Source organism: Alosa sapidissima, chromosome 2 (genome assembly GCF_018492685.1).
Source record: "Alosa sapidissima isolate fAloSap1 chromosome 2, fAloSap1.pri, whole genome shotgun sequence".
In the NCBI taxonomy this organism is placed as follows: Eukaryota; Metazoa; Chordata; class Actinopteri; order Clupeiformes; family Clupeidae; genus Alosa; species Alosa sapidissima.
This window is the reverse complement of record NC_055958.1, coordinates 24,856,457-24,883,317: the sequence shown is the minus strand read 5'-3', so window position 1 is coordinate 24,883,317 and position 26,861 is coordinate 24,856,457. Positions and strand designations below refer to the sequence as shown.

Sequence of the window (26,861 nt, the reverse complement as noted above, 5' to 3'; positions counted from 1 at the left end):
GTGGCTATTACAGTCCAATGGTTGTATATAAACCATATGACTGCACACTATACATGAGAGAGATAAGCTGCCATTGCTCACTTTCCAAGGCATATTTAAGCTCTTTGACTATGCAATTCCTCAACATCTAATTTGGCTTCGACTGGCTGTAGTGTTTTGTGTCAGCCTAACGAGCAGACATATTTAGTGACAAAGCGTTGCTGGGAATGGACGTGTCATCTCAGAATTGCCAAGTGGAAAAGTGTTTTCCATTTAGGTCATTATATTGGCCAATTTGTGGTCCGTAAGTAACACATTTTGTCACAATGTTTAACAGCAAACCAGTATCTATGAGGTGTTATGTAGAGCTTGAAGTCTTATAGGGAAAAAAAAGCTAAGTTGTGAATATTCATCCTCTTAAATCCCAATCCCAAAACTATCTTCTCAAGTCTCCTATAATATGAAACCAACAACACTAATCAAACATTCCAATGTCTCCTCAAAAAGCCAGCCACTCCATCTCAGAAACATAATCTCCAAGATCCATGCTGTCATTCATAACCAAGGGCAGACTACTTCCTCAAACAAACATTTCAGTGAGCTGCACAGAAAGACAAAAGGGTAAATAATCTGTTTGAGTAGCAAGTCTTTGGCAGGTTTCTTAGAGAGGAAAGGCAATAGCTGACATCCAGTCCACTGCACACAGAGCCTCTGAGCTGAACCGGCCTCTGCCTCTCAGAATAGGCACATCTCAGTAGTCCCTCTACCCTGTAAACTTGTTTTTGTAGTTGTCATAAAATACACTGAGCATTTACGGGACAGCTTATTTTAGAATAGGAAGTCTACCAATGCCCCCTGCTGGCAAGGGCAGGCACCACACCACAGGGCGTCTTGGGAAACACTCAATCAGAGATCAGAGCGAACTAAAGTTTGAATCTTAGGCACTCTAGGAAGTGGTTTTGGGGTGGTTTTAAGGTAAATGTAAGGGACAGTAATTATACAAAAACACCTGTACTGCCCCCACCATAAATGACCCCTTCTACCCTATGTGCTGACCAGAGGAGAAAAAAAACATAGGTGGTGAGTAGTACACACACACACACACACATCTCATACACACCGTCTGCCACTCTCCTCTGTCACACACACGGCCTCACTCATTCAGCCTCTCACCGTCCAGCAGCCAGGTGACAGCGGGCACTGGTCTCCCCTCCACAGAGCACAGCAGGGTGAAGTCCTGACCGGCGGTCACAGAGCAGCCCTTTAGCAGGCTGCTGAACACGGGCGCTCTACCTTCTGGACGTTGACCTGTGGACACCACAACACTGCTCTGAACACGCTCTCTCCTGGACATCAGCGGTGACTTCAGTGTGGCTTAATGGTCTGAGTCACTATCTGGTCCTGGCAGAGTGAAATGCAAAATGTGGCACACTGACTGTCTTGGAATCTGAATCTGCAGTGATGTTAATTTGCCAGCAGATGGCCCAGTTTCTTCAGGCTTAGCGTGCCTACAGATGATGTAGACTGCCAGAAGCATGTTATCTCATGGATAACGCAACCTACTGTATGATTACAGTGAGAACACGATAACATGGAGTGCGCATTAGCTCACTGGAGTGCTTACAATTAGAGATTGGTATGTTGATGCTTAAATAAAGTAACAAAAAGTATGCATTACTCAGTGCCTTGTGTTTAAAAATAGTTATTTTTCTGCGATGCCAGAGATTAGATGCTTCAGGGCTCCGTAACAACATACTCCATGACCTGGCCAGGCTGATTATAAAAACACATTTTGATTATCCTTGTACTGAAATACTGAGCACACACACACACACACACACACATGTGCAGCACAGACACACACACACACACACACACACACACGGGCACATCCCTATTAGCAAGATTAATGGGCAGCATCACTGAGAGGGGTTCTCACTCTTCACGTGGAGTGTCCAGGTGGCGGTCACCTTCCCCCGGCTGTTGGTGGCGGTGCAGCCGTACTGGCCGGCGTCGCTCCTCTGTGCCCGGTCGATGCAGAGCAGGTGCACGTCTCCCTCCTGCTGCAGGCTGAGTCCGGCTCGAGGCTTGGCGGGGAGGCCATCCTTCAGCCAGCTCACAGTGGGCAGCGGGGAGCCCGACACTGCCAAAGACCACAGTGAGCTCATTAAGGGCTTATGATAAAAGTCATTAAGAGGGGGCAGTGGACAAAAATAGTCAAAGTTAAGTATGTGACACCAACACAAATGAGGTACAGAACATCTTAGATAAACAATAGGCACTGCTAGCCTTTCTAAAAACCTTTTAGAAAAAGGTTATGTAATGGGACAACAAATAGTGGTCCTATAAGTACAGTTTGACACAATTTTAGTACAGTTTCTTTGCAAATACAATAAGTTTACCTTGTTAGCAAAAATATACTACCTTAGTATTGTTCTAAGAGAACACATAGCCATACCAAGAATGGATGCATTTAGCATAGAGTACTGTATGTCTAATCCAGTTAAGCAACCCAGGCAGCTGTTATGAATGTATCAGAAACAATCAGTGTCTTAAAACTTTAACTTCCAAAGACACATCATCAGCAGATGATTCTAGTTACCTTGGCATTTGAACAGGACTTTGGTACCCTCCAGGGCATCTTGGCTCTGAGGCTGGAGCTCAAATCTGGGAGCTGCTCCCACCAGTGAGTCTGCCCGGGTCTCTCTACCCAGCCTGAGGACCTCTCTACTGGGCTCCGAGGGGGACGAGGCCCCAGACGCTCGGCCAGCGCTGGAGAGCTCTCCTGCACCCCTACCCACCCTCCCCAGCTCTCTGGACGCCTGTGCGCCTGCCCCTACCCCCACTGGCTGCTGGGGCCTGACTGAGCTGGAGGTGGAGTTGGAGCTGGAGCTGGTCGCAGGGCTGGACGCAGGGCTGGACGTGGAGGCCTTCAGCCGAGACTCTGCCCTCCTGGCGCTCTCTTCTCTGGGCTCAGTGTGTGTTGTTGTTGTTGTTGTTGTTTTTGGGGACGCCACTGTGTTTCTCCAGCCCTCCGCCCTCGTCTCGGTGACCTCTTTGGTGTCTCTGGTGACTGTGACAGTACTAGTGACCTTGCGCTCTGACGCCTCTGACTGAGGTCTGCTGGACTGCTGGTCACTCGTTAGGCCATTGCTGGCGTGGCGGCCTGATGGGGTTTCTGCCACCTTTGAGGCCAGGCTGACTTCAGGAGCCGGCCGGGTTCTGCATGAGAGTGGAAACAATTCAGGAGGCTGTTATGTTACCAGCTCAGTGTATATTCAGAAAACATTCCACTATATTTTCTCAGGCCTACCTAAGGTATGTATTGGTTGTATCACATAAACGGACTTACGTGCTTGACTCTGTCCCTGAACCTGTAATGAAAAACAAACCCATTTACAAAGGTATGCCTAGCATGCCAGATAAGATGTTCTACTCCACTGCACTCACATTGGAAGTAAAGAAATAAATGCAGGGTTGGGGAGGGTATGCAGGCCATGGCAGGTCAGCTCATATTTTATTATCCCTAGATCAACTGTGTTCGGTTCAAGGCAGGATTGAGTAAATGATAAAGAGCTTAGCTGTCAGCTCCGAGACAGCTCAGGTAACAGTATGTTCTCTACCTTGAATGTTCAGTTCAGCCGAAGCCATGGCCTTGCCGGCGCTGTTGAAGACTGAGCAGGTGTACGTTCCTGCGTCCTCTGGGCAGGCGTCGCGGATCTCCAGGAAGTGGATTCCGGACCTCTCGAACATGCCGTAGCGGCCGGAGGCATGGAGCTCCTCATCTCCCTGTGGGGAACAAAGACAGTGAGACACAGATGCAGGGGGACTTCTGTCTGTATTTCTAACTCTCTCTTTAACCCTAATCCCAACCTTAGCCCTAACCCTATCTGTCTGTCTGTCTGTCTGTCTGTCTGTTTTCTCCCCTTTGACAGTTCCTCACCCCTCTCTGTTTTTCTTGCTCTCTTTTACTCTCTCTTTCTATCTCTCCATCTCTTTCTCTCTCTCTCTCGCTCTCTCACCTTGAGCCACACCACCTGTGGTTGAGGACGCCCGGTGATCTTGGCCGAGAACTTGCCACTTTGTCCCACCCGCAGGAACAGCCGTGAAGGCTTGGTCACAAACTTGGGGGGGCTTTCCCCCCAGATGCTGGGCCGGTTCTCCGCGGCAGGGACACCGAAACGACCCCTGGGATCATGGGAAAGAATTTGGTCAGACGTCCCAGTGTCCCAGCCTCTCATCCTCCCAGCGTGTTTTAATAGCCACTAACTACTCTTTTCATAACAGACAAACACTATGAGACTGCAGCGCGTGGTTAACAACTTAGCCTTTCGGTATGCAGTTTATAAAACACAGAGGAAATAAAAACAAGGACACATAAGAAGCAAAATGATGAGGAAAATTATCCAGATCTATCAAAACTCTGCATCATGTTCTCCCATTACACAGATATTCAAACAGACCAAAGCTGGGTTTTAGGAAGAAGTCCCAGAATGAAGAACCATCAGCTTACCCTGTTGTTCTACTGTTTGTTGGAAGGCCATATTTCTTTGCTGCATTACCTGAGGTATAACAGAAAACACCTTTATTACAGCACTAACATGTTTTCGTGATTACTTCAGTAGTTTTTACCCCAACAATGGTTCATAACTAAATGTCTGTGTGGCTACTTGTTGTGGGATGTTTTCTGTGCGACATATGCTTCTGTTTATGTTTAGTAAGTTTGAGGTGCCTAAGTAGCTGTTTACGGCCTCGTAAATCGGCGCAGATGGTAGCTATAAGTGGATGTTTACCATGAGTTCTCAAGGTAAACACCATGCCAGGCTTCTGTCATGCTTAATGTATTGCAACTATCCAGAGCATCGCCAGTGAGCACAGTAAGGCAAAGCCGTGGCACCCGGCGCGCTCAGAATGCAAAAACTACATGGAGGCCCAATTCCTGATGCTGCTAACAGGAAGGATAATTTTTTCCTGGTCCTCAAATGTGGGCAGTGAAAATGTTGGCTTTCCAAGTATGCCCTTGGTTGCTGTAATGAGTTCCGTGTGAAAGTCAGTGAAAGTCTTTTCAAAAGCTGCTGTCGTGCAAATGCCAAACTTCAAATGAGGACAAGTTATTAAATTCCCCATTTGATGACAATGACAAACCCACAGTCAAAAATGCATAGTAATAATCTCATTAAAGGCTATGAACTTGAGCAAACCTTACACGATTTGCATGACTTTACATAAGTTGCGAGTTTCCCCAGTTTGATCCTCACTGACTTTAACTGTGCTGTTAGAGGCTATTTAAGCCCTTCCTGCGGCTTTTTTAAAGGAAGTTGACTCAATCCCCTCATCTGGAGGCCTCATGTTTGAAACTAGGACAATTCTTCCCGTCCATGTGGGTCCAGCGCAATTAATCATCTGGACTGCCCCAGGTCTTGTAATGGTGGAGACGGATTACCTTCTACGATGATCTCAACGGTAACCTGGCGGCTGCCGGCGTTGTTCACGGCCTCGCACGTGTAGCGCCCAGCGTCGTCCTCCTGGACGTTCTGCACCACCAGGCTGAAGGTGCCGCGGCTGCTCTGCTCCATGGAGAGGCGGTCACCGGCTACAACAGCCTGCCCATTCCTGTACCAGCACACCTGAGGCTCGGGGTTCCCTCGCACCTACACACAGGTGTATACATACACACACGCACACAAACACACACACACACATACACATACACGCATACACACACACACACACACACAAACATACACATACACGCATACACACACACACACACATACACATACATGCACACACACACACACACACACATACACATACACACACACGCACACAAACACACACACACACACATTTTATTTGACTCATTTTGTATCTCCTCATCTGCGTTATCCCCATAGATATAGGGTATATACACAACACCTACACACATATACATACAGTACACATACACACACACACACACACACACATTTTATTTGACTCATTTTGTATCTCGTCATCTGCGTTATCCCATACATGACGTACACAAATCCAGATGTGTACGCACAACACCTCTCTCAAGTCCACACACAAACAGGTGTACACAAACACATGCACTATGCGTCTGGACATTTTTAGAGACATTCAAAAATATATTTTCACACACACAAACACACACAAACACACACAGACACACACAGACACACACACAAATAAATACACACATACAAAAGATCAAAAGACATTTTTCGCTTTAAAAGTGTTTTATCTGTAGTGATTCCTGGAAAGCTTCCCACCTGCACACACACACGTCTACAATCTTGGCTGAGCTCCACTATCTCTATGCAGCTCAATCCTTTTGTTTGCTTACTCTCCAAGACACACTTTAACCCTAACTCTCTCTCTCTCTCTCTCTCTCTCTCTCAAACACATACGGAAAAACACACACTCACACACTAATTGCAGCACTTGATTTGCAAGATGGGGGGAGTACTTTTTGATGAAGGAACAATTACTCATCTCATTATCTCCGCCGCGTCTCTACAGGAACCCAGTGGGTGTGTGAAACCGACTGAATCCCTCGCCCATAATTAAAGCAGCACCCGCGAGAGCCCCGTTTTGGCCAAACATAATTAGCGCTCAGAATAATCTGACACTGCAAACAATGCCTAATTTACCCGTGCAAAAGTGATAAGCTGTTCTTCGCCCACTGGCACGCTGCTGATTGATGCGTTGCTGTGTGCACCGCTGACACAAAGATACTTTCCTGTTCATTTCACTGCCATAAAAACATTTCCTACATATAAACAACATTCTCTTTTCTCTATGAGGCTAATAAGCGCTGGTCTTTTGTCAAACACCAATTTCCACCCTCTCTTAGTGTACTTTAACATGTGTTCAGAGAATACTCCTACTCCCTTTCTCTCAGTAAAGAGCTGTTACTGTGCCAGGCGCTGTGCCCATGGATCCACACCCTTTGAGCAGTGAGGACTCCATTCTGGCCTGCTCGCTCTCTCTGGCCCGTTCGCTCTGGTCAGTAAGTTTACAGTAAAAATAAACCAACCAACAGGCCGACAAGTCTCGACCCAAATGGACCGTAATGAACACCTTCATCATGTTCCTGTGATGGCTGTCACACTCGGCGTCTCGGTGGAGACAAGACCTGCGTCTCCCCAATTCTCCACGGTTCTAGGTCACTACCCTAATCTCACCATGCGCTGCTTGTTTCCTCTGAAGTCTCTGAAGCATTACAAATCTGCAGGCAGAGGCCATAGCTAATAAGCACGCCATACGGGCAATCTCTTTCTCTGCTCTTCTCTCCTTTCCTCTCTTCACTGGTACCATGCCAACCCTTCTTTCCTTGACCCCCCACCTCCCACCCCACCCCCCTGCGCCCCTCCCTTGTTAGTTCAACATTGTATTTCGGAAGACAACCATGGTAAACCCAAACGAGCGGAAACACTCAAGCATTCTCACACAGAGACCCAATTCAGCATGCGCACGTAGACAACTTGCTTTTTAAACTAACAGCCAAACAACAGACCAGGGGGAAATTGCTAACCACTGCAGCTGCTACGAGTTTTGGATTGGAAATACAAATTAATACGGCTCGACAGTTCATAGACAATAGATTGATACCATATGGATCGCAAATTCCAAAGCAAAAAGAGAGAGAGAGAGAGAGAGAGAGAGAGAGAGAGAGAGAGAGAGAGAGAGAGAGAGAGAGAGAGAAAGGCAGACACAATCTAAAGTATGGCTTTATATCAGTTAAATCACATTCCAGCCTGTCAAACTGTCATCTCTCAGTCTCAATCAAAAGAATTACCTTTGATATATAGCAGTGTAGCAGCAGGTCCTCCACTGGATATGCCCAAAAATAGCAATATTAGCGCTGAAGTTTTTATTAAATCAAACAGACACTGGCATTTCCTCTGAAAACAGTGCCACTGGACTCACTCGTCTCCCACAGACCTTACAGACGAGGCTTTGCCTTCTCGTAGCAGCTTGTGGTCAAGCGCTCCACCTCAAAAATCCGGAGCGACTAAGTTCAAATGCTGACTGGATGAAAAACACAGGGTTGTTTATGCACAGGGTCCATTCTTTTCACGAAGCAGAAAACAGATGCAAAACAAAAGCAGTGGATTCTTGTATGTTTCTGTGTTTGTGTGCGTGTGTGTTTTTTTAAACCTCTAAGGAGAGGAGAGAACAGATGGAACACAATGGTTGTGACTGGACACTTGCAGAAGGAGGAGGGCAGCCGACCCACCCAGGGCGAGACGAGCCAGCCAGCTCTGAACGGGCCCGGCGCAGACAGAAAAACAGCAAAGCCACACACAGCAAGAATGCATACCTCCGGTCCCAGACATGACAATCAACATTCCCAACCGAGTGCTATCACTGGAGAGCATTACAGCCTCCTACGAGAGCAAGGAAGAACTGTTTAATCCCTCTAAACAAATACAAACAATCATACAGTCTACATCCACAAACAAACACAACATGTTTTGTCTTTGACATCAACTCCATCGATACAGCCTTACAACTTCAAAACTCAAACCGTTTGGGCTATTAGACCGTGACACAGCAGTCATAATTAACTGGGCAGTGCTGCAGATGCTTTAAATAGATGTTTACTGCGAGGGAATTTTTCATGAGGTTAAATGGTTTGGTGCTCGTGTGCTGTTCTGCTCTGCAGGTCTGGGCTGCAGCGGGAAGTGGTGGTACCCGAGCGAGAGCGGCGAGACATCTGGGGAGGATTACTGTTGAACCGGGTCTCTCTGACAAGGGTTCTTTGGGAGTAATTACCTGTTGCGTAGAACGCCGAACACAACATGGCCAAAATATCCCTACCTGCGTCCGCCACATAAATCAGAGTCCTCTCTGATCTCCTCAGCTGGGTTTAGAGTTGAGGGCCTTAGCCTGTGATGGCAGTCTTTTATGTCAGGGCCATGCCAAAATGATTTACAAGGCGAGGCAAAGCAACAGGGAGGATTTCAGCAAGTGTAAGAAATCCTGTGCAGTGTCTGTATGTCCACTACTGGGTCTTACAGATGTCATGTATACCCACATGGATCCTGATATCTGGGGATCATCCAAGCCAGCTCATTCTCCAAGCAGACATTCCATTGTCATAAGAATGACTATGAAATTCCCCTGTCTGTGATGCCCATGGAATCACTTTTTCCTGGCTTCAATGACCCCGTCAAACCATGCTGCCAAAAGCTCTGCAAACAGAGACACCTGGAACTTCCCAAACTCTGGATGGTCACCTACTGTAGTATGTAGAGGCATAGGTCACCTAAAACACATACACATACAGATGACCATTTTGGATAATTGATCTGATTAAGCAATTATAGCTGTGGAAGAAGGCAATACTGGATGAAACATGGCCCGTCCAGAGCGGATGACAGGACTGCGCGGTGCAGCGGCCAAGGAGGAGGGGAGGACGCACGAGCAGCAAACTCTCCACATCTGCTTCCAATAACCTCCCCCCAGCCTCCAGCAGGCCTCCCGTCCGCTGCGGCAGCATACCTTTCACAGGGCTCGCATGCAGACCTCCCTACCTCCCTCTCCCTCACACACACACACACACACACACACACACACACATACACACACACACACACACACACACACACACACACACAGACACGCACTCACACACACACACACACACATACACTGCTCCTCCTATATTTTCCTACCGGTGCACAATTATGTAATACGTCACTCGAGCGAGAGGGATTTCTTCCTCTGGCAGGCCCATGTAAAGGCTGTGTGAGACAGACAGGCAGGCAGACAGAGAGGAGGGGAATGAGAGGCGAGCAACGCCTCCACGCTGCAGGCATTCCTCATCCTCAAAGGACCGTCGTCTCCCCATTGAGAGGCTGGCCGTGGAGCGTGACAACAACAGTGCCAGGAAAGGGTTGCGCCCAGTTAGGGCCGCGGCACTTCTGATGGAGATCTGCTGCAGACTTGAGCCCGGGTGACTGAAGCGACGAGTGAAGCCACAGAGAGGCCGACTGCCCCAGCTCACATTAACCACAGCAGTTGAAAACTAGAGGGGCCTGCCTTGCTTTCTTGCATATGCATTTCAACAGTTGCAGAGCAGAGAAGTTTGTCTTTCATAAAGCCACCAATATTTTTTCCCCACACCTCTTGTGTGCTCTTCAGTCTTTTGAAGAAGCCCAAGTTCATGACTTCTGCTGAGACTCATTTTAGCTTCTTTAGCCTGACACAACAAACCGGGCTACCAGAAGAGAGGAGGAGAAAAAAACACAGCCGGCTCCATTATTCTTCCCAGCAAAGAGCAGAGACTAACAATTATAGTCCTAACTCTGTCCAGAGCCTTTGGAAAGGGGGAAATGATTGCTAAAGAAGCCTCTCTGCTTTGGTCCAAACCATCTGACGCTTTACTTGCAACTGCATTTTGACCTCCCCGTGGTTGAGACTAACATCTGTATCCCACAAAGACTCGTGGAGACGAGTCTCCAGGGGGACACGCCGAAGGAATCTCTGTCTTCCCCTGCCCATGGCTGCCTGCACTGCACTCCTAACACCACGAGCCTCTCATTTACAAGAGGTTAAAGGTTTGCCCGTAGAAAAGTACATGTCCAAAACGTTTTTCCAACCGAGTGTAATGAGGACGGTGCCTTTCAAAAGACCGAAAAAAAAAAAAAAAAAAAAAAAAAAAGTAGTCCAGCAAAAAGAGCTCAGATGTTTGTTTCTAGTTAACATCAACATCGTATGTGCTAACCTCAAGTAAACCAGGGCCAGAGTGTTAGTGTTGAGAGGCTGGTGCTGGGTATGCTGAACGGAGGGAGTGATGCTTCCTGTCATGTTAGAGCACTGAGAGATACTTACTGACACCAGGGCTTCCTCTGGGAGCAGAGGGAGCTGCAGTGCCCTGCTGGATCCCTACGTCTCAGGTTTCTCTGTTTCATAAATCACACAGGGCATGTAGGACTCCCCTGGGCCTATTTGATTTAGGTCCATTCAGGTTCTCACCTCTGATGTGCTACCTGAAGATATTAGTAACACAGACTTGTAGGTTGCCATTAAATCTTGTTGGCACATGTGTGTTGGTTGTACTTTTTGCATACAAAAAAAAATCCAGAGTTTACATAATCATAAATAAATAATCATAAAGGTTTTTTTTCCGTCCATTGATAATGTGGAATCAGTGAAATAGAACTGAAGCTGAAACAGCAGTCTCCTCAAAAAGGTCTAAAAAAAGAAAGGGGGGAAAAACCGTGGGGCCAAGAAAAAGAAAAGAAAAAAATTAGGTACAGCAGGAAGCTAAAAAGTCACAAGGCAAAGGCATTTTAATCCCTATCAGGGAGCATTCCACCGATCAGTCTCTCAGCACTGCCGGCTCAGGCAGCGTGCAGTGTGATGCTGTTTGCCATCTCATCCTCCTCCAGCAGATCTCTCAGCCATGCCAAGCACTCCCAGCTAAATCACTTCAGGCCTCAGCAAATCCACATTAAAACAGAGCGAGAGATGCATATTTGCAGCCTCTTACCAATTTTAAAAACAGTTTACCTTAAGGGAGACGGGGTGTTGGCCTAGCCAGTGATGCAAACGAGACGGGGTGTATGTGTTTGAGAGCTAAAGCCAGCTTAGTCCAAGACAACAGAGCAGAGGAGTGAGGAAAACCTAAAGCTAAGGATCTGTAGTCGATGTTATTTTTGGGCCAGCCTGAGGCTGAAGAATGTCAAGTGAAGAACGGATACAGATGGCTAGGTTCTAAACTTGCAAATGATACAAGATTTATCCATTCCTCTAACGTGCCAAAAAAATGGGGGCTCAACAGTCTGTCTGGACTGGAGGACAAACATCCAAGTTTCCATTTTCCAGGAAAGGCTTAATGATTTAATTGGCTTCACAGCAGAGGTAGTGCTTGTGTGCAGTGTGAATTTTTTCATACAAATGCTACGTGATTTACATTCAGCTAAAAGGGAGTGGAGTCAAAGCATATGAACTATTTTTTGTCTCACAGCAAGACTCAGTGTGGTGAAAATAAATGTCTGTAGCAACAGCTGAAAATTGGACAGAACTGCTTCAAATTGTCTTAAAAAAGAACAACCTAACTGATTAATTAAGTATCTTTCTAACTTCAAAGTGTACACACACATTCATGTTCCCAAAAACAATTGTTCTGCTGATTTTTCTAACAAGTCTTTTGTCTTTATTGGCCGGCTGCTTGCATACCAGTTCTATTACGTAAGAAAAACAGTGTGCCTGCTTTGTGTGTTTGGTCCAGCCAATTTCATTACAGTGGAAGAACCTGTTGAGGTAGGTGCAATCCCATGCATTAGAGCCAGAGGCACTGTACTGAAGGATATTCTGCCACTGTCTAGGAGGTAGTCAAGAAATATGTGTAGATTCCTGTACTAAACAGAGCATTGAGGTTCATGATAGGTGTTAAACATGGTCTGTCAACCTTGACAAAGCCTCTGTCACTAGCCTCCTTAGCCTCTGTCACTAGCTGCCTTGTAAGGACCTGCACAGTGAATACTGTGGTTCCATGTCTGATTCTCAATGAATCCTGACAGAGAGCGTCTGCAATAAAGACAAAGCCAGTCTGGTCCCCCTTCCTTACTCAGACGTTCAAGATCTCTCTCTCTCTCTCTCTCTCTCTCTCTCTCTCTCTCTCTGTGTCTGCCTGTCTCTGTGTGTGTCTTTCTCTTTCCCTCTCTCTCTCTCTCTCTCTCTCCAACAATTTCCCTGGCTCCAGACTTCAGCGGCAGGTCTAACAGCAGCATTTATTATTTCAATTTCCTCTGCGCTACCCACTGTGTATCAGTAGGATACCACAAGGCCCAGCCCGCAGCCAGCTTAGTCCGAATCACACGGCTAGATGAACCCAAACTTTGAAGCGGTAATTTTGTTGAGGAGATGTACAGCCCAAAAATGGGGGAGAAAAGACATGATGTCATAAAAATGGACCTCATGTTGTTTGCTCCAAGGGTTAGGAGGGCTTTCGAATTTCACTTAGTTTTTTTTATAGCTTCTGTCTGAAATGTGCACACGGGGAATACAATAGTGACATTTTATGCTGTGGAAACTGTTTTCTGTGGAAGCTGTACCAAACTGTTTGTACGTCCAAGCAAGCTGTAAAAAATATCATTATGATGATATTATTCCAAATGAAAAAGTATTTTGCATTTCCTGCTAACGAGAAACAAAACACATAAATGGGGCCTCAGGGACAATTACAGATGAGGTGAACCTGAGTTGACATGGGGTTGACAGCCTGTTTAAATCACTGCATTTTCCCAATCACACAGAGCTAAAAGACTCAATGACCCCCCCCCCCCCCCCCCCCCCCTCCATATCCAAACCCTATTGCTAACATGCAGGTAAGGCTAAATGTAAATGGAAGACTCATTCTTGCAACAGTATGTGACACAGGAGACAGCATCAAAGTATTCCAGGTAGAGATACTGATTAACGATTCAGAGATATGGTTTCTGTCTGAGTGATTACTTGTGACCACCCTAGAGACGTGGTCAGTGTGGCTTCTTGAATTTCTTTGTGGAATTTCCATAGCATCCATCCATCTTCTGCTAAGCTGCTCCCCACTAGCACATGCTGTCAAGGCCTCGATGGCTGTAGATGATGAGATGGCGAGTCAGCAAAGTGCTGTGCTTTTGGAGTAGTCTGACACAGGCTATGCTAGGAGGCTCACAGCTGCATGTTTGGGCCCCTGTCAGCTGTCCCCCCCGCCTGCTGATGGGAGAGCCAGGTCACTCAGGGGGCTCAGACAGGACTCGACTTCATCACCTCCACTCACTTGTGCAGTCAAACGTGGGACGCACACACACACACACACACACATGCACACACACACACACACACACACACACACACATGCACACACACACACACACACACACACACACACACACACACACACACACACATGGACACACCATACACACACACACCACACACACAGCACAACAAGACACACACACACACAGACACAGCTGTGTTTGGCAGCTTCGCCATGATCCCGTCAGCACTCAGACCTCACTCGCAAAACATAAAGCCCCCATTGCATTCCTTGACGGATCCTGGATATTTCCTGAGAGGTGAAGTCCTGTCACAAAGAACAACTTTTTGAGAAAAAAAAACAAAAAACAGCTCCTCTTACCTTTCCATCCAGCCGTGCGGTGCCCCCTGGGCTGACGCGAGCGTTGCGGGGCGGGAGGGTGAAGGCTGGTGGGTCACTGCTGGGGGAGGCTCTCCCCAGACTCATACTGGTCTTGGAGATTCGGGTCGTTGTCACCAGCTGCACGTCCCCCATCTTTCTTCTGCTGGACAAGAGAAGGGGAGGAGGAGGGGGGGGGGGGGGGGGGGGGGGTAAATGTAGCCTCTCTTGTTTGGACAGGGCCCCACCAGAAACCCCTGCCTCAGTGATCGAACACAGGTGCGTTTTCATAAATTACAGTCATACATCAGGACATTTAGAGAAGCATTTCCTGCAGATTAACGTTTTTATTTCCAAACCTAAATTCTTCTATCTCTACAAGACAGTAGGAATTTAACCAAATACATGAGTTGTGTCTAATATAAATGAATAAATGAATAAATATGTCTTGATGCACTTGATTTAGACACTGCGTTTCCCAAGGTTCAGTGCAAGAGGGCCCATCAGGTCTCCGATCTTTGCAATAACCCTCTCTGTTGTCTAGCATATTAACTTGTAAGGCATACCCCCTCATCACCAGACCAGGCTTTCCGCAGGATAATTGGATGCTTTACATTAAAGCTCCCGCGAAACAGAGAGTCTAGGAACTCACTGAAGCAATTTCACCTCAGCGAAGCATATGAAATGGCATGTTGTCTATATATTGGGCTAAGAAGTCATGACCCCGACTGGTAAGCTGGCCATCTTAATGGGCTTACATGCTCTAATCCGCTATTCCTTGTTATTGACCATGTTTGGGCTGTTTGGCCACCATAAGTATGTGCATATATGTTATAAATGACATGATAGCAATATATTTTATTGGATCAGTGGGCATATTTATGGATCTTTTCTGCAGGAAAAAAAATATTTGAACTGGATGAATTCTAGTCTTTGACTTAACACCTGGTATGCTCATCATTGAGATATTGCCATATATGTTGAATTCCTTTCTGCCTTTCAATATTATGTAATGCCCTTCTGAGAACCGAACACAGCTCCACCTTTTGCTTCAGCCCTGGCATCTCTTCTGGGAGAAATGTGATTAAAGTTTGATGTGTTACTGTAACATAAAAAAAGCTATAAATGTATTGTCTGGACAGAGAAATAATTATTTCTATGTGTTATTTAATAGTTTTTTCAGGTAAACTATATTTATATTTCAGTTTACTCTATTTGCATGTATATGGACTGAGCCCTGACCTCCACGCTCCATGCGAGTACAGCAGTCCATGCCACCAGTGTAAACACGGGCCCCAAGACCACTTCCTGACCTTGTGCTCCCCACACCTTCCCCAAATCCCCCATGGCCCCGCAGAAACCCCTACTAGCAGTCCAAATGTACAAAAACATGCCTGTTTCCGCTGTCTGAGGTGTGTGTGTGTGTGGGGGGGGGGGGGTATAGCCTAGTTATTTTTCCAGCCCCCCCCCCCCCCCCCCCCAACCCCAACCCCGCCCCCACAACGCCGCCCACCCCCCCTTTCATGTGCCAACAACACTTTTCACACTCCCCCCCCCTCCACCCTGTGGCACTTCCAGCACTCCGTCTCCATTAGGCTGCGGCCCGAGCTGCGTTTGGAGCCGCTAGCGTCAATCTGCCTCGCGTCTCACTCAGCAGCATCTAAACGAAAGATTAAACAGTGCCACTGTAATCAGCCGGCCATTCAGAGCGCAGCACGGCGCTCACATCTGCGGCCTGGACTCCGGGTGCATGGTGCGGAACGGCCTGTTTCCCATTGGAGGAGGCTGATTGTGTAAACGCATCTGTGTGTTTGATGTCACCTCCCGCACACCCTCCCTCATCAGTGGTGTGGGGAAGGAGCTATCGAGCAGGGCTCACACACAGTGACTTCACGCACACATTGTTTTCCTCACTTCCTCTCTACAGATCTGGCCAGTGACCACATTCAGATAGCAACCGAATCAATAATGTCATTCAGCCACATGGGACCTGAGGCCATATACTGTTGTCCATGTCATCCACTCTCAAGACAAGTTTAGTCTGTGAAAACAATGCAGAAGTACGGGCTACATTTACAGTACACATCAAAAATAACTGCATCCGTCTTTAGCTAATAACAGTTCACACTAAACTATTCCTACTGCAGCAACCCCATACAACTGCACATAAGGGACATGATGGTCTTTTGATATTTTACGCCTATTATTGACCAACGTCCAAAGCTCTGCCTGATGGGTGCCTGTCTGGTCCTGGTGAGGCTTGGCTACATCTCTCCTCTCTGCTGTCTCATTTGAGGCCTTATCTGTGCTGACTGCTTCATTGTGCGGTCTGTTTGCACGTCTTGTCTCATTTGACCAGAGCTTGTTAGAGAGGCAGCTGAACAGGAGAGGAAAGCAGTGCAAATATGCCGGTGTTCCCCTGATACTCGTGTTTTGTTTTGGGCTGCAGCAGAGGGCAGCCAGGACTGCATGCCTGCTTCTGGTTAGTGCTCAGGAAGCTTGATGTTCTTTGGAAGATCCGCCACTGGTTGCCCTAGGGCCGTGTGTATGTATGTGTGTGTGTGTGTGTGTGTGTGTGTGTGTGTGTGTGTGTGTGTGTGTGTGTGTGTGTGTGGGCATTTGTGCCTGTGTGAGAGCACTCTATTCTACTGCCTTCATACAGACAAGAAAAAAATGCAGCAGGACCAGATCACACAGTGAAACCATAGGCGCCCACCAATACGACGCTCTCAACAGACCTACCTTTAAAAAAGCGCAAACACAGCTTTCTCTAATCAAAACAATCTGATTTGCCCCTTCATCTTATTAAACAAAACCAGAAACCCTCCATTCAGCTTAGTCTGGGTTCAGTTTTAGACAAGAGAGACAGAGAGAGAGAGAGAGAGAGAGAGAGAGAGAGAGAGAGAGAGAGAGAGAGAGAGAGAGAGAGAGAGAGAGAGAGAGAGAGAGAGAGACTGTGATCATCCCAGCCATCTCTCAGACCTATTTAAGTTTCATAGACCATTGGGAAATATTACAAAGAGCTCTCAGTACCGATATAATCTGATGCACCACATAATTCAGCTCATCCTGGAACATTTAAACAAGGCAACTATCTGGAGGGAGAGAAAAGGGTTTAAAAGTATATGATGTTATTTACTCTCACATAAGATGGCCAACCTCTGTGGAATGGATTCAAGGAGGAGAGGATGCTGTGAAAGGCATCAAGGACACATGGAGAGTATTAGGAATAAAATGCTCCTTTTAATTTACGAGCCGCTCTAAGATTTCAAATCAAAGGAATTGTGAGCAGGTCAGGTACAACTGAAAAAATGTAAACACTCAGCAGACATTTCCCGCTGAGTTGGTGCAGACAAGATGCTTTGAACAAAGCTTTGCCACTCCTCCAAGTAAATCTCACTCTGACCAGTTGCTGTAAGAGCTGTGCGTGGGTTCCGTGGTTAATCGCAAGACCTTACTGTAATGTAAAATAATTATATTGGTCTTAAGAGTGCTCAAAATAGTCAGGTGTGGCCCTGTGGATGCTGTCAACAGTTTCTTATAACAAAGGACTGGCAGGAGGTTATATTCAAGCTATCCTATCCCAAAACAAAATGCAGGCATGCCATGTGATCAAAGGGAGAAAAAAGTAAAACTATCTCAAACTCTATATGACTATGAGTACCATGGAGCATTATCCGTGAAACTACCTCCCAGGAAAAAGCCTAAGTACTGATGATGTAAGAGTCTTTCACTCACCTTTGTGAAGACCTGTCTCTACTCAGAGAAACACAGATTTGGGCTCCACCATGAAGTAGATTAGACCGGTGTGTCTGTTTCTGTCGTTCAAATGAATTCATTATCGTTAGCTGGAGCTATCGGTGAAGCAACACACTGCTTTGTTCACCTCTTCTGAAAACGCAGTGATAACATGAAAAGACTGCTCGTTTATCAGTTGACACTGCACAGGGTATACCAGGGGGCTCTGGTGTTTGTTTGGTCAACTCTGTGTGGAGTGGCCTTGAGTCAACAGGGCCCAGTTAGACAGGGACATGAATGATGTCACCCTGCTAAAACAAAAGACACTTTCTTCTGGGCCAAAGACAGCAGACTGATCACCTGCCGTGGCCTACTGGTTAGCGCTTCGGACTTGTAACCGGAGGGTTGCCGGTTCGAACCCCGAGCAAGGCACCTAACCCCTCACTGCTCCCCGAGCGCCGCTGTTGTTGCATGCAGCTCACTGCGCCGGGATTAGTGTGTGCTTCACTTCACTGTGTGTTTCACTAATTCACGGATTGGGATAAATGCAGAGACCAAATTTCTCTCACGGGATCAAAAGAGTATATATACTTATACTTATGTTGGCAATAATGGACCATTAAAAAATAACATGTTCTGTTCTGGAGTAACTATAATACAGGACATAACTATATTTTGTGTGAATATCTGTAATGAATTATAAAGTACTGTAATCTTAATAATCCTGAAATCACAGAAAATGAACAAATATGCTATCTATTCTCATACATGAGACTAAAAGTGTTTATGATCCCATTAAATTACAGATTGAAATATTAGTCTAATAGACATAAAATATTCCTGCGTTTTTATCGCTGATATCCCATAGGGTAGGAAGAGGTTCTACTGTGTGCTGTGCACACATGCTTTTTTTGGAAGATGCTAGTTTTGGGACAGATAGAGTCTGAGGAATGCAAAGCTGGAGAGTAGAGAGTAGCCGGTGATGACTTGTTAACCCTAGTGTCTAGAAGGCCCCATCTCCACAGCACCTGTTTCAGCAAACATCCACAGGCTTTCACGGCCTTGAGGTCATTCACCTTCATTTCAGTCCATTAATGAGAGATGAAGCTCAGCGAAACTCAGGTGACTGTCATGCCTCGTCTCAGGTCATTAAACGGCAGAGAGGGCGATCGGGAACGAAAACCTAAACAGAAGGCTTGTCCAGAATGCATCACACCCTTGACTTAAACCTGGCCTGAACTTGTTTGATTGTTGAAGCATTAACGCTGACATACCAGGCTTTGGAATTTCATCAGGATTTGCAGTCCATAGATGACCAAACAAAATAATTTCCCATGTAAATTATTTACATCAAGTAAACAGAGACCGATACAGCCGTAGAAAAAAATGCTCAATATTTTCTTCTTGAGCATTCAATTGCTGACAAACACCGAATCCACTTTCTCTGTTCATCACAGTCATTACAGAGGCCTACCCAGTGTCATGCTGTATGAGGCTCAAAAAGTACATGATGGTGCGGTCAGGAAGTAGAAAAGTAGAAAAACATTCTGACTGGTTGGGTTAGGTACCCTCAGATATTGTTGTGCAAACTTATCCCCATGACAACAGCATCCATAAGCCACCTCCATGATTAATCGGGTCACACATTCAGAACAAATCCATTTTAGTGGAAAACTAGCAATAAAATACCAACATGGTCAAATCTAATCTCCGCAGACGGCATGGTCTCTTTATCTTCGGCCTCTCATACCAGACTGGTGAGCACTTAAGCATAAACACCAGAGGTGACTGATGAGATTTGCGAAATAAAATGACGGCAACAAGCCTTTCCAAAAAGAACATTTGTTTGTGCAGCCACCCTGAACATGTAATATGCCTCAGCTGCACAAACAAGGGTGAAAGATAGTTACTGATGCTGATAATAAGACAGTCACAATGTCATCAACCCTCCTGGGCAGTGGGCAAATAGTGTCCAATGTCCAAATGAGCCATTTTGGCTGATGCCTTAATTGTTTCCATCATCTTTACCCTAGTTTACTCCAATGTTGTTCTTCCTCTGTAAATTCATAAGTATAGGTGGAGGATCTCTTCAATCATTTGCTGGACAGAAAGAAAGGCATACCTCTTGGCGTATATTCAGTTGTTATGCTTTTACTCTTTCAGCCCTGAATCCCTGAGAATCACACTAGGTGACCTCACCTTTGTTTCTAATGAATATGTGAGCACACAGGCTCTTTGTGCCTTGTTCTCAGCTTTGGGGGACAGAAGAGTAGAGGAGCGGAGGGTTTTGACCTTGTTCAGGGCCATTTTAAGCTCCGGATTCCGTCAAAAGTAACAGAGTGCCAAAGCACAGCTGGAGAGAGAGAGTGCTCTGTCAGTTTAGTTAGTGTCTGAAAACCTGCAGCTCCCTCCAGCCACCTTGTTGCCTTGTTGTTACTGGCCACGTCTGAACATCAATGTTCTTATGGTTTAAAGCTATTACACATGGGGGTGGGGGCTTGTGTGTGTGTGTGTGTGTGGGGGGGGTATTTCCAGGAAGCAGATCTCTGAATATCATAGTTGGGCTTTAGCTGTGCATAGTTGTGCTGCAGTACACTATATAATGTTGACCATCAATACCAATGTCTGCTATCTGATAATTAATTAGTCTAGATATAATTTTCAAAAGCCTGTGTGGTTTCCATTAACTGAGCTGCATTCTTCACAGAGCGCTTAAACCTCTTCCTGTCCAGGGAATAGCAAGGCTCACCACTGCACTTGGATAAAACATGATGAAAAGGACCCAACCCTCTTGAGATCCTTTTAGAACACCCATAATTCTGCTATACAAGGAAATTAAATACTCAGGAGCAGAACATCTGAGAAGCTAGAGTTAATAACTGGTGGGAAATTCCTAGACACTAACAGAGTAACCATTTCTGGCATTGGATCTGATGTTGTTACACTGTATTCCTTTTAACTATGTTCAACTGTTCACAAAAAGTACTGTGTATGTGATTAAATGTAGTTCTATTCATGCTGACTGCTCTCATTTAAACTGAGAGAAACTACAGAAATATTTTCAGTATATTCAGTATGCAACCTTGACAGAGTTTTCAACATCTGAAGTGCAGCATTTTATTTTTGCACTTAACACATGCTTTTCAAGAATGAAGTTACGTAGTACTTTTGCTTTACTTTAATTACCACGGTATGCAAATTAATACTGAACCTATAATATTAAAAACTGTATAATGTAGCAATGTATCTAAATATATCCTTCAAACACATCAACACGCATGTCTCTTTCATTTATAATTTAACTTTAAATCAATAAATCTCCTTTGTTTGGGAGGACTATGAATCCTAAATAGACACAAACATCATGACTTACCGTTAACGGCTGCCAAGTGTTTCACTCACGAAATCGCTACTCGAGTACTGTCTTGAAAAACGTGTGATCTGAGATGAGTGATCAGTCCTCTGTTTCATAGACACACCAAGACACCGCAAGAATACTGGAGAGCTCCCGTCCTGACCCTGTCTGTATTATTGGGGTATTACAGTATGTGTTTTTCCTTGTTGGTATCAAACTTATTGGCAGGCGTCCTGACAACATAAGCCCAGCGTCCTCCTTCCATTGGTCGTAAGATGAAGAAAGTGGGAGGGGGAGGTCTGAAATATCGTGCAGACCTAACATTTGATGCCTAGTTCTCTGTTTCTAACTTTTTTTCACAGTAGGATATTGTTTGTCTGTTAAATTGCCGTTGACTTGTTTAGCGAATATTTTTAATTTTTCCGTATTACGTTAAAGAGGCGTTTGGTTCACATGTAGTAGCCCTTTATGAATACTAGATTAATTATTTTCTTGGAGGAGAGTAAAGAAAGCTTAAAAGCTCTCCCCCCCAAAAAGTCTGCCAACATTTCAGTTTAAACGCGCGCATAGGCTGTGCATTCCTGCGCGCGCCTGTATTTCCTCTCCAATAGTGATGTTTGGTTTTAAATTAACTAAACATGAGAAACGCATTGATAACAGTATACCACAACACATGTCCAATGATATTCTCCCCTGTCTTACTGGAACCAGAATCCGAGCGTGAAAGCAACTGAACTCCCATCCAAAGTCAACCCCCCCTTCTGTTTTCTTCCTCCAACATGCGTGAAGACTTGAAATGCACGTATGGAACATCACCTGTGCCATCAAAACATTTCGGAACAACAACACACATAACATATACAGAGACGGTGTGAAAACTTATTTTGGCCAAATATCTGGCGATAGTGAAAGAAATATTACGGTGAGAAATATATGTTCAAGTGTAGCAAGAACACAGCTGAGCTGCTGACTGCTTCAGCATGTGGAATCGCCATTTTGACAGTATGGGATTCCAGTTAAGAGCTGAATGGTTAAACACCTGCCAAGTCTCCTGGCTGTCACTGTACAGCGCAATGCTTTTGTGGCCTTACAGCTCGTATATCGCAACCTGTCAACACTGAACGATGGCAGACCTATTTAGAAATGACGCTGAGGGGGAGAGAAGGAAGACGGCAAAAAACCCACGAGTGTATATCGTGGGGAAGAAAAAAATCAGTGTTGAGGGCAACTCTAATTAAAGTTAGGATGTGAGTGTATGAAGCATGGGACAGTGTCTACGAAGATGTCAGGCTATCGGTGTGACCATAATCTGTCGTGCCCATATTTATCAGTTCGCCGGTGACCAAGTAAAAGAGCCGTCCAAATTAAAACGTCTTCAGACACAGGCTACATTATTTTGAGCAGGCTGTGATTTTTTTAAATGGTAGTCTACTTAGCCTACTCTGCATTAAAGACTGGACTGGTAGAGTCCAATCTTCAACAACATCAAATGGATAAAAATACAAAACGTTGAATGGATCAAATGTAAAATCTTCGCTACACCTATGAAAGTATCGGTGAGTGTAGTGTTTTGATATAGTCTGGAGATAAGTAATAGTAAGGCTTGTCTTATTTTTCTCATTGCGCCCTCTGGTGTCATTTGCTTATTACTGTCGGTAGAGAAGAGGACAAGAGTGTATTTTCTCAGATTCTCAACAACTTCAGATAACGTCAGGAGATTTGATTCACATAATATTTGAAAACCACACAGTCATACACATTTATCTGACTCTTGTTGGTTTGCTGTAAAACGACTAATACACGAGTAAAACTAGTGCATTTTATTTTTCTGTTGATGTGGAGATGTAGGCCTATTTCGTGCAGCATTGAAAGCAGTTAAGGGGGCATGCATGCCCCATGGCTTCCTTCATTCAGTACACTCAAGTGTTTGAGCAGTGGGAATCAGATCAAGTGCAGTCCACCGGAAAGGTAAAAGTAAACATTTTCTGGGAGTGCTGCCTCAAACGAAACAGCAGACAAAACAATCATAAGGTTTGTCTGAAAATGAGAAGCAGCCCCCATTTCAACCCCAGCCAACAAACTCACTGACTCAGCTACCCAACAGGGCATCCTTTGAAATGTATGCAAGTCAGCTGATCACCTACTGTAAATTCAACACAGAAGAGAAGACTAGTTTTAGCTGGGTTTCCTTCCCTATAGCATTTGAAGTTTGGTGTTCCGTTGGACCATGTTGAGTAATAACATTTAAATTTCAATGTAAAAATAAAGTTTAACATTGTGTTTACAGAACTGGCGATAAACACATAACTGAACGCAAATAACCGATCAGGACAGATCTTAAGTGCTTTATATTTGAAAAAATATGTAAAATATATATATAAAACAAAACTCAACTATTCAACTATTTACTGTGCATATACATTGTCTTAAAAAAACTAGAAAATAGGCTTTTAACAATGGTCTGATCTGAGTCCTGAGCTACCCTGGCCTGAGGCTGACCTGCAGTAGACATGAGGGGATAAGAGAGAGGGTGACCCCAGGCGCCGCTAGTCTTCCTATCGCTGGTGGTGTAATTGTTCTCTTCCTGGCAGTCCTCAGCTGTATCTGTGTAATTGGGGAGGGCTCTCCCTCTGATTAAAGCGCAGAAAAGCGCTGGGCGATTTCTCGGAATGTCAACATACTCCCAAAGTTCTGTCAAGACATTTTGCCAGTTCAAGTGAACAGGTAGAGAGGTGTTGTTATCTGCTCTGATAGAATGAGTCAAGCTGTTTCTCTTAATTAATCTTGCATTCTACTTAGTGGTTCCATCAAAATATGTGATAGGATCTGGGAAAACCAAACACATGGTGAAATTTCACCAACTCACGATTCTAATACCATCCTAGTAAGACCTACAGGGTAAGGGTGTTGCTAGGGGGCGGTATCCAGGATGTTGCTAGGATGGTATCAGAATCTTAAGTTGGTGAAATTTCACCAGAGAAGGTTGAAATGGAGCAGAAATCAAAGATGTTTGATTTCACTATGTGATGGGTTTTTCCAGATCCCCATCACATACAGTATAGATAACTGGTTATCAGTAGTGGTTTAGTGTACTTTCCCCAACTCCCCCCACTTTTTTGGTATTCTTTTTTAACTAATACATAATCCCCTTGTTACAAAAGCAATGCCATTAGACAGGACCTTGTCCCATAATCACCATTAAGTTGATATTTTTTGTCATCATTGGTCAATAAATCTCTCTTTTCTGTATAGTAATTGAAGAATCAAGAACTTTTGCACTGTACCTGAACAAAGGTGAAGCACTCCAAAACCACATTACTATTCTCATGGACATTTATTTATTTTGTTTTTTTAGTCAGACAAAAAATCCTGGAAATTTCTTCAGCTCCAGGAGACTGATATGACAGAACATGTGTTCTCAGGTAGGAGAGTCCAGGTGCATTTTGATGGCTGTAAGTAAGTACAAGTCCAGAGCGTATCCTGTTGGCGCGAGTGGCACAGGCACAGGAAGTGCAAACAAGACGCGTGACTGATGAGGCGAGTTTGGGCCAGCAGGCTTCAAGCGCTGCACGGCCCCAAGCCGTCTCACGCAGTGGATCGAGTCAGCGGAGATTTCCCTCTGAGGCAGTTTGCCACAGCCCCATCCTTCAAAATACAGTCGTAAAAATGTCATCCCCTAGGAAACCTTTCTTGGTGCATATGTCTCTCACACAAGGAAAGCTATGCGCCTGCTTTCGGCTGCCAAACCCTCGGTCTCAATTTTCTTATGTCCTCAATAATTTGCCCAGTTTGCCAAATCTGACGGTTGTACTTGCATTCAACCTCAAAAGGCTACGTTAGGTCAAGTGGAACACTGAAAGGATTATTTACTTTGATTGTTGCTCAACCACTTGTTTCAATAATTTACTTATAGGCCTACTCAACAGGGAGGTGCTGCTCTACTGGCATTGCATTTCAAATGCTCTGTTTCAGAATTCTAAATGTTATGCTGCCACCTTCACAGTACATCATGCACATCCATATCGAGAACCATTAGTGGAAGAAGGAGTTCAGAGAGATGTAAATTGAGGTCAAAGTTCACTATACTGCCCAAAGAGATTTGAAGATGCGATCGAGGGAAAGCTGAGCTATAAGATGCATAAACCTGCACGTCACAGAGGATTCATTCTCCAGTGTCTTCTTTCCTTTGACTGACACAAACATGCTCGATTGCTGTAAATACTCTGGGGATGCCTGCTATTGAAGTCACTCTGAACGTTTGTTTAGATCCAGTGACCCTGCTGTCATGGAAACAGATTTATTGTAGCACATACACAATCCACATGGGTTAACACAACAGAAGTTCCTGAAGAAAAAGACAAAAATGCTTCCAGTGGAATTGCTTATTCCACTAGCCAAATTTCGTAATTTCGATCTCTTTGTATGTCTGGGCATGTTAAGAAATTGACAGTAAAGCAGACTTTGACTTTGACTTTGGAATACATTACACCTGGACTGCATGGTTCCTTTAATGACCCACAAGCCTTCAGTAATCATTCACCTCACATCTATTTGTGGAGTATTAAAGTGCAAGCACACACACACACACATGTGACATGTGAATGTTAGAGTGTATGTATGTGTGTGTGCTGACAGTTTTTCACAACACAGCACATATGTCAAATCGCACTCTTAGAGAGGGCCTTGAATGACACGTCATGTGTATTTCACCACAAATCCACAAAGGAAACATTTAACTGTCTGACTGTTTTCAAGACATTATCAGTTAAGGCCAATATCCCTTTACAGTCTTGCTCATTCTCCCATGAATTCATGCGCATTCTATTTTATTTTCGGCATGTACGCCTTGGCATGACTGTGTTTTTTGCGGGCTTTTCAATGCCTAAACCATATGCCGTGCATTTGTCTCAGGTCATTGGTAAGCATGAGGAAACTGGCTGGCTGCCATCTCCCAGTGCCCTGTTAACAGGCCATGCTCCGATGGCCCCAGGTCTCCTGGCCGAACGGTCTCCAGCACTAGCACTACTGAACACTCTGTACTTGGGTGGCCATGGAAACGACAGGAGTTGGACCTGGACCAGCGATCGCACTTTGCAGCGTAATCAGATTTGCCTAATGTTTATCTCCACCATAATCACAATGGGTGGAGATGAGATTCTGGGGTGAGAGAGAGAGAGAAAGAAAGAGAGCAAATGTGCAAAAATGTGTGTGTGTCTGTGTGTTTGTGTGTGAGTGTAGGAGAGAGAGGGAAAACATAAATATTTTCTGCCATGTAATGAAGCATTTGGCTAGCTAGGAGGTGGGACTCAGAATAGCCTGCTGAAAGTGGATATTTTCGTAGCCTACAGCTCCAAACCTGCTTAAAGGAAGAGTGTCACTTCCTGGCACCTGTCGGCCCAGCGTGTCCATCTGTGGGAGAAGGTGCTCGCTCACAGGGCCAGGGTGCTCCTCTAGGGAGGGTCAGGCCGCCAGTGCCAACACGCAACCCAACAATACAAGCCCATTTCGCACTTAAAAATGCTTTCTGAGAAATCAGCTTGTCATTCCTTATCTGTTATTATCAATAGAGGAAAGGCCAAAAATCCATTTCCTGTCATTGTTCCTAATTATTTCCGTTCTACTTTTCTGCTAAGTGTATGAGAAAATGTA

General features: G+C 45.1%; 1 protein-coding gene across 3 annotated transcripts in view; it reads right to left on the bottom strand.

Annotated features, from left to right (window-relative positions):
* The window catches only part of mylka (myosin, light chain kinase a), a 45,876-nt gene extending 24,450 nt beyond the window's left edge, over positions 1–21,426 (bottom strand). The window contains exons 1-10 of one of the 3 annotated variants that reach the window (XM_042079913.1): positions 21,231–21,426; positions 14,123–14,282; positions 5,423–5,630; positions 4,493–4,541; positions 4,002–4,167; positions 3,603–3,768; positions 3,332–3,353; positions 2,582–3,201; positions 1,919–2,122; positions 1,153–1,287 (exon numbers count right to left, since the gene is read on the bottom strand). In XM_042079913.1, coding sequence (XP_041935847.1) covers positions 1,153–1,287; positions 1,919–2,122; positions 2,582–3,201; positions 3,332–3,353; positions 3,603–3,768; positions 4,002–4,167; positions 4,493–4,541; positions 5,423–5,630; positions 14,123–14,275 — 1,723 coding nt within the window. In that variant the 5' untranslated portion in view covers positions 14,276–14,282; positions 21,231–21,426. Of the gene's footprint in view, positions 1–1,152; positions 1,288–1,918; positions 2,123–2,581; positions 3,202–3,331; positions 3,354–3,602; positions 3,769–4,001; positions 4,168–4,492; positions 4,542–5,422; positions 5,631–14,122; positions 14,283–17,857; positions 17,983–21,230 lie in introns of those variants that run through there. The other 2 variants (XM_042079921.1, XM_042079905.1) reach the window with 2 other exon arrangements.
* Positions 21,427–26,861: the final 5,435 nt, after the last annotated feature.